This window comes from Lepisosteus oculatus, chromosome 5 (genome assembly GCF_040954835.1).
Source record: "Lepisosteus oculatus isolate fLepOcu1 chromosome 5, fLepOcu1.hap2, whole genome shotgun sequence".
NCBI lineage: Eukaryota > Metazoa > Chordata > Actinopteri > Semionotiformes > Lepisosteidae > Lepisosteus > Lepisosteus oculatus.
The window spans coordinates 26,075,918-26,084,447 of NC_090700.1; the positions used below are offsets into that span (position 1 = coordinate 26,075,918).

At 34.5% G+C, this 8,530-nt stretch overlaps 1 protein-coding gene across 2 annotated transcripts; it reads left to right on the plus strand.

Moving 5' to 3' along the window:
• The first annotated feature begins 2,049 nt into the window (after nucleotides 1-2,049).
• On the plus strand, nucleotides 2,050-6,567 carry LOC102684513 (aerolysin-like protein). Of its 2 annotated transcripts, none has more exons than XM_006628272.3 (2): nucleotides 2,050-2,159; nucleotides 5,227-6,567. In XM_006628272.3, the coding sequence occupies exon 2, from the start codon at nucleotides 5,251-5,253 to the stop codon at nucleotides 6,190-6,192; it is 942 nt and encodes a 313-aa protein (XP_006628335.1). In that variant the 5' UTR covers nucleotides 2,050-2,159; nucleotides 5,227-5,250; the 3' UTR covers nucleotides 6,193-6,567. The 2 variants fall into 2 exon arrangements, with proteins under 2 accessions (XP_006628335.1, XP_069046326.1); XM_069190225.1 differs by lacking the exon at nucleotides 2,050-2,159 and adding an exon at nucleotides 3,945-4,330.
• The last annotated feature ends 1,963 nt before the right edge of the window (nucleotides 6,568-8,530 follow it).

The window sequence follows — 8,530 nt, forward strand, 5'->3', positions numbered from 1 at the left end:
TTTCACAGATAATTATTGTTATAAACTACTGGTATGAAAGTAACTTATGTTTACTTTCCCAGCATGATCTGAACTATTTAGAGAGCTGAAAGGGTATCCTTTGAGGTGTTTGCCTAGCGGAAAGTGGGTTAAGACGCAGTGAATACAGATGAACAAAGGATGTCTTGTTACTTGCTCTAGTTAATGAACAACCTACAGGACAGCCATAGAGAACAACATTAATAGAGAGGCAAGAAAGGACACAGAAAGATAAAAGACAGAGAAAGAAGATCTTAGAGATAAATTACTTTTATATACGAAAAGGTATGTGCTGAAGGTATGGGAAAGACACTGAAAAAAGTGTTTCAGTATGGAATAAACATTCACCTGTTCCTTCACAGCCTACGCATGCTGACACAGCTACCTTCTTGTACTTTTTATATATACTCCATAACATTATTTAACATAATAACCTTGTCTTCACAATTGATTTAATATATTTAATTTTTTTGTTAGAAAATTGCATATGGTAGATCATATTTGAATTCTGAACAATTGTTAATAACTCTCTATGTGAAATAATGTGTAGTGCTCTTTTAGCATTTATCATTACATGACCATGTCAAAAACCTGCCCCATCACGCTTGCTACAATAGTTTTTCTCAAGCTAAAAGAATATCTACTGCAAGTATCTGTATCAGAAATCACATCCAGGATTTGTTTCCTTTTTTAATTTTTGAGCGTTAGTTAATTTTGTCAACTTATACATATTTCTGTTTCAGTTTTCACATTTCCCTGGGTATGAAATATAGATAATGAAAAACTAGGTATGAAACATAGGTAAATAAAACTGATATACAGTATATTTTGGGGGAAGAGTAACAAGTTTAGCTTCCCCCTTACTGTACTTTGTGTCTTTAATGTTTGGCAAAAGGCCAATTTATTTGTGTGTCAAGTTAGGCCTCCCACAACTATCTGATCCTATCTTGTTACAGTTATCTTGTTGATTGACACAGCCACTATGGCCTGAATCCAGTTGGCCAGTAAATTGTACTGGTATTTAAATGTGGCCAAAAAATTCCTGGTACATCAGAACAGATTGAAGAGTAGAGATAAAGGAGAAGGAGAAGAAAAAACACTGCAATGGGGTCCTCCTTCAGGGAAGCAAAACTACAGAACATGTCAAAATTATCTGAACACAGAGACCAACTTCAGGGACTAAAGACTTATAGTTGTGGAAATATTTGTTTTCTGTTTTGAATTATCGAATTCACTTAGGAGGATCTGTAGAATTTTGCTTTTACTTTGAAATTATAGTGTTTTATGTCTATCAATGGTAAAAAAAAAACATAATTAAATACATTATGATTACATATTATTCTAAAAGCCACTAAACAAATAAATGTAAGGGGTCATAGGATTTATAGGACTTATAAAGACATTATATGACTTTGAATGGGATCGTAGAATGATTTTGTTCACAGTATTGAAAGTTTTTTTGCCTTGAAAGAATATCATTAGAGTTGAATCACAAAACACTGGTGGATTTCTTCCCAGCCAGATGTTCAGTTGTATCTCTGTATTACGCATCTTTCAATAATAAAAAATATTACTCTTTCATTTAAAACAAATGTATCTAGCTAGTAAGGAAACTACAGGGTTAGGATTGATGGATATATGGCGTCAGGTCTGACCAGTGCAAATAAAGTGCAAATGAAATTTATTTAGATACTTCAATGTTAATGGTAAAGGTACATTCTATTTATCCATCTATTTTTAACTAATTTTAACTGCTAAGGGTAACAGGGGTGCAAGGTATATTTCAACTTTTAGTTAATTGGAATAGTTGCTTCCTTGACACAGATCCAACATCTATTTTGTAGCTTGCAGTCCCTAAGGCACTTACTTACAATACTTCTTTATTAACTAGTTCTTCTTGAAAATCATGTTTTTTTTAGTTGATGTGGGTTATTAGCATATTTCTGGTTCAGCACATACCAATATGTCAAGGTTCTGTTAACATTAAATAAAAACCTGTATTTAGCCAATGATGTATGACCAACCTGTCTACTTATATTTCAATTTAAGGGAGAAAACAGCTTCTTTCTAACAAGCTGTTCACAGGAAACCATTTTCTTGTGCTATAACTTTACAGCTACCCAGCTGCTCACGACTTCACTGTAAGTATCCCTGATATTCTTGACGTAAATCTGTACATGTAAATTAAATCTGTATAAGTATGGATTGTGTTGTAATTGTTTAAACATTTTTTAGGATTTACTTTACTTAATACTATAAAAGAAAACAATGACAGTCATACATTTTATTTTTAAAATCAACTCAATTAAAACAAAACAATTAGTATGTATTACATAGGGCTGTATCATCAATCAATACTGTGAACCAATAACTATAAAAAGAGTAATTGATCAGTCAGTTCCTGTAAATTATTCTCTGTTAGGTTAGGGTTAAGGTTTAACTGTGTTTTCTGTTAGTTTAATACATGACGTACCGTGCCTTGCAAATGTATTCAGTTCTTCCTAATGATATTCCATTGTGTTGAATGATCTGTAAATATTTTTATAACATTAATCAAAATGTGAACGTTTAAACCTGATTAAAGCCAGGTCTGTAGAGCAGAAACATTAACATTGTTGCAAAACATACACATATATAGCAGCTAAGAACAAAATCTTCTGGTTTTGCCTTTAGTACAATCTGCTGTTTTGCCTCCCATTTCAAGTTATGTATATAGATATCACTTTTGTACAGCTATCACTTTTCACCCCAGGTAGTCTTTAGCAAACATGTTTCACTTATGGTTTGTTCACATAGCATTTTATTTATTATTTTATTATAATCAATATGCCAATTAATAAATAATGTATAAACATAGGTATTTTGCAATATATGCTAAATATCCATAAATTTTCTAACTGCTTCTTTCAGTTCAGGATTGCAAATTGATCCGCTCATTGACAATGAAAAATGAATATGGGTTTTAAGATTGAAAACTTCCATTACATGAATTGAATACATGAACAAAGATTACAATTCCTGACATGCCACACACATTAAGTAATATCCACAGATATGACAAAACAATAGCGTAGGGTTTTAAAGCCGTTACAGTACAGTATAATCAAAATCTGAAGTAAAAACTTGTTTCCTAATTACTTGTTTCTAAAATTAGCATTAAGACAAAATATAGATTATTTCAATCCAGATGTAAACTTGAGAAAAGTGCATTGCAACAAGATAGAACAATAAAGTATTTTTTATATACAGTATCTGACTAAGTAATTTGTTTTGTAAACCACCCCTACTTTCTTATTTTCTTTTTTTAATATTAAATTGTTAACATACTGTAATATACAGTATGAAATGAATTAAAGTCGAAACAGTATACAAATCAAATTCTTTAACTGGAAAAAGACTGTCCCTATGGGGGACTGAGCATTGAGTGGGATTTGAAACCAGGTGTTTTCAGGTCAGAGGCCAAATACTGCCATGTTAAACATTCAGTGCACCACCTGGCGGGTTCAGAAAGTAGTGCAATCATAATACATAATATTTTTTAAAATACTACATTAAGATCAGAGCTTATTATTATTATTATTATTATTATTATTATTATTATTATTATTATTATTATTATTATTATTATTCTACATGCATGCTGAATAACTGGATGTGTATGACTGCAAGTAGTTCAATTACTTGGGGTATTATCAAATCTTTCTTGGAGAAGGGTTTACTGTATTTTACTACCAATATAGAAAATAATAGTAATGGGACAAATCGCCTCCCCTCATTTGCAACATGCCCACATTTGCAACATATTAGCAAGGCTATGGTCAGGCCTAGAATTATTCTGTTTAAAAGATTAATCTAGAATATAATAATTTAAGTAATATGACTTCTATTTCCTTGGAAATATATGTATAAACTTGTCAAATCCTGTAGTATAGCTCCTTAGCTAAGGTACTTCTAAGGTAGGCATCTCACAAATAGGATTCACCCTGACACCACACAAGTGATATAATGCCTAAATGGGTGCCACTCAATCATACTGATTCCCACCTATCATAAATACGCTGAGAGGTCTGGTTGGCTCAATAATAAAGAACATGCCACATAGGTCTGTCTCTACACCTGATGATTTCATAACCAATCACCAGAATGACATGATTTAAATATTGTTGTACCCCTTTCTGTGCTTGCTCTCTTAAGATCTCACCACTCACTGTCTGATATCAACTGAATATGAATGTACATTCAGAGCAGCAACTACATACACATGTGAGCATACCTACCAAGTTTCGCTCTGTAAAACAGCAGCAGGGTTCAGGTAAGATGGAGGATCTTCTCCGCAAAGAAATGGGAAATCTTTAGACCAGGGAAATGGTCATTAAGGTGTTTACTAAGGAAAAAAGTCAACACCTTGACCACAGAGGAGGCAGAATTCACAGGGCCTAATAGGCATCTTAGAAAATGAATACAAGAGATGCAATTCAGAAGCTATTCATGCAACTCTTTTAAATGTCCCTTAAGACAGGACTAGTACTTAGCAAATGAATCATTGTTAATGCAGTATTGCAGCCTTCACAGTGTAGGGAAATAAAAAGCAAACAAAATGTAAGAATATATAGCTTATATTGTATTGTAGAATTTAAATAAAGGCATGTTGTATTATGCTGTGTATTATATTGTTTCATGGACAAAAATATCATATTTGGAATACTGTGCATAATTGTGATCATCAGTTTATACAAGATGATATTGCTGCTTAGTAATTAATGAGAGAAGAATGCCCTACACTGACAACTGGGAAGAACTGGACCTTTTTTTAGTCTAGAACAGAGAGGATTATGAGGGTAAGTATGTAGTATTCAAAATGTTAAGGGTATTCTTATTACTAAAGTTACTTCAACACATTTTGTTTAAAATGAGGACGTAAACATGAAACGGGGCGCAAGCAGAAACTGTGTGTATATTCATTTAAACAGGAGGGTAGGAGGTATTTCTTTTCCCAAAGGGTTGTAGGAGCTTGGAACAAGATACCCAGTCCTGCTGTTGAAACCCTGACATCTTGCAAGACATTGGTAAAATGCAAATCAACATGACTCAAGAATCAATAACTCATATCAGCATGCAGAGTACATTTCAAAATAAATTCTAAAACAGTTCATATAAATCTTTTACCCTGAATAATACAATTTATCAAAGCCCTTTTTTCCATTTCAGATTAAAGTTTACACCAAGAAGAACATGTCATACCTGTCACCTGTACAGATTATTGGTGGACAAGGAGGTGGTTCCTTTAACTTCACTGGTACAGACACTGGAGCCACACTGAAAAAGATATGGGTGTGGGTAGGAGGCTGGCAGGTGAAGGCTATAAAGGTTTGGCTTACTGATGGTCAATTCAAACAATTTGGAAATGCTTCTGGGAATTTTACTGAATTTCAGTTTGAAGATGGAGAGTTTTTTACCTCACTTTCACTGTGGGGAAATGGAGCTGGAACACGTCTAGGTGCCATCAAATTCAAGACAAATCGCTCACGAGAATTTTTTGCACATATGACTGAGTGGGGTCTTAAAACAGAGTACCCAATTGATATTGGTTCTGGAATTTGCTTGGGAATTGTAGGAAATGCAGGTGCAGACATTGATTGCTTAGGATTTGTATTCATCAACACTATCAAGTCTACTGTATTGACCAATCTCCAGTATCCCACCCTTCATCAAGCCATTCCGCAAGTTAATACGGAAGAAATCAAATCTCTGTCTTACCAAAACAGGTCCGATGTCCCTCAGTCATACAAAATAGAAACTTCAAAAACAATAACTAAAAAATCGTCATGGTCTGTGGCTAACAAAATGGAAGCAACCTTTAGTATAGAGGTGCAATCAGGAATTCCAGAGATTGTGGAAGTGTCTGCTGGGTTTAGCTTCACAATGGGAGTAGAAAGTAAATATGGCTTAGAGAATTCAGAAGAGAAAACTGAGCTTCTGTCTTTTCCTGTCCAAGTTCCTCCAGGAAAAACTGTGGATGTTGCCATCACAATTGGTAGAGCCACTGTGGATCTCCCGTACACTGGCACAGTGGAAATTACCTGCTACAATGGCAGTGTTCTGAAGTTTAATACCAGAGGTATCTACAAGGGCCTCGCTTACACTAATGCAAAAACAGTTGTGACTGAATCCTGAAACAATATGCAGTAGACCAAAGCTCTCAGGTTGAAATATAAAGGGGAATGTGAATCAGAATAACAGATTAATCTTTAATATCATTTTGGATTCGTCTTGTATATTTACATTGTGATTTTATTGGGGGAGTTTTTAAAATTCACTTGCATTATGTTTTATATGTGGTGTTTTCTTTTATTTTTTTCAGTTTTATCTTTTCTTGAGACATATTCCATATTGAATGTAGATTAATAAGAAATTTTTACTTGTAAAGTAGACAGGCAAACCAAAAGATGATTTACATAGATCATTTTACTTCTATGTGGGAGACCTCTCCTTGTTTGTTGCTCTTTTGATCAAATTGTACATTTCCTCAATAAAATTCAGAACTGGAAATTTGCTGTGTTGTGCATTCCTTCACCAAAATCCTATTTCAAAAGGCACATAAAAACTCAATTGCAACTTCTGTTTAATTTCATCTTTAAATTCCATTGCTATTTCTGAGCATTTTGGAGATTGCTGGACTTGGGTTTCAATCATATTATTACTTTAGTAATCTTATTTTAATATTTGACATTCTGTGATATCTAAAATCATCAGTAATGTGAATGTAGTTTATACATCCAGCAGAGTAAAAAAAGTAAGAGGTTTTGGTTTGACTGGGAATCAAACCTCGGACCTTCTAAGTAACAAGTATTTAAACATTGTTCCAAAGTGTCATTTGGGTTAAGACTTCAAATGTTCTTTGAATTGCTTAGTTTTTTTAACTAGTTTTTTTAATTTTACTGAACTCTGTATGTGTGATATGGAAGCGTTTCTTAAGTTGAGTTACAGATTTGTTATTAACTACTTAAGTAAATCTGGTATGATTAAATCTGTGACTATACAGATAGGTTGAAACTTTAAACATCCTTTGAATTGCCTAGTTATTAAAAAGGATTCAATGAGAAACTAACAAGAACCATCTATAATTTAAAAAAATCGACACAGCTATGAAGTATTATGACAGTTGCTAGCTAAAGCCTTTATGTAAATCAGTCTGCATTACTACTTCATCTTTCATTTAACTTCAAGACTGCAGGATCACAGCATTTCTGTGGCATATGTACAGTTACCAATGGTAACATACGGTATGTACCAGTTAGCCACACATTCAGTAATACCTACAGATATACCAAAAAAATAGTGTAGGTGTTTAAAGCCACTACAGTGAAATATATATTTCATAATCATAATCTAGATCTAAATCTGTATACCTCTAGATAAGAACAGTAAAAACCTTACTTTCTTCAGCAGATTTTTGTGTGATTAAAAGTGGTCAAATTGTATCCTTATGAAATGATAAAGTATCTTTAAAATGAAACTTATGTTCTTCACAGTGTGTGTACTGTAGTTTTTAAACATTAAAATACATGAATTGAATACATTACCAAAGACTACAATTCCCAGTGTGCCACAGACGCGAATCACATAAAGTAATATCCACAGAAATGCCAACAGCAACAAAAGTGTAGAGTTTTAAAGCCAATAAGGTACAGTATGTATGAAATACATTTTTCATAATCAAAGTCTAAAGTAAAATCATTTCTAAAGCAAATTCAGTTTGATTTTCTGATTTTTTAAATAAGTTTGAAACCTTTGATGGTATGTTTCAGGGACTATTCATAGGTGTGCAACACTGCCGTCCAGATATCCTTTGGCCAGGACAACCTGCTGCAATATGCTCAAAAGCAAGTGTAGCAGCAAGGCTTATTAAAATACAGGATTTAAGTTTGCTGCTCTCTTGCCAGTCCCTCTCTCCTTCACCTCAGTGGTGCTGGATACAGAGAGGCCATTCTATTTGATTCACATTTAAGGTGTTTTTCCAACTGATAGAGTGTCCTGATAAGGAACTCCCAATGCTGAAATTCTCCACCAACCATAATAAATGGTCTCTGGCGCCTTACTGTCTGGGAGATTCCAAGGTAGAGTCTCATCCCAAGGTTTACAACCCTAAGGTCAGGGTGCATTGTTTCTCATCCTTAGCCTTTCAGGAACTGGTAGGGCAGGTAAACCCCACGTGGGTCTCGAATACCCATGGAACTTTCAACCAATGAACGACCGTAGTTCCTCCAGGTTAAACAGGTAGCATAGGACTTCCTTGGGGTGCCTCCTGGACATTTTCTCAGACCCAGCTCCTCCTGGGCATCCTCAGACTCAGCCTGGACAACCACGTAACGGCCAGTGTGTCCAAGTGCCAGGACTCTCCTTTGTCCTAAGAGTCGAAAACGGAGGTTGCCAGCGCATAACCAAAGGATCCACCCAAGGTTAGCCCAGCAGCAAGCCTCGTGAACCCACCGTGAACGCTCACCTGATCAAC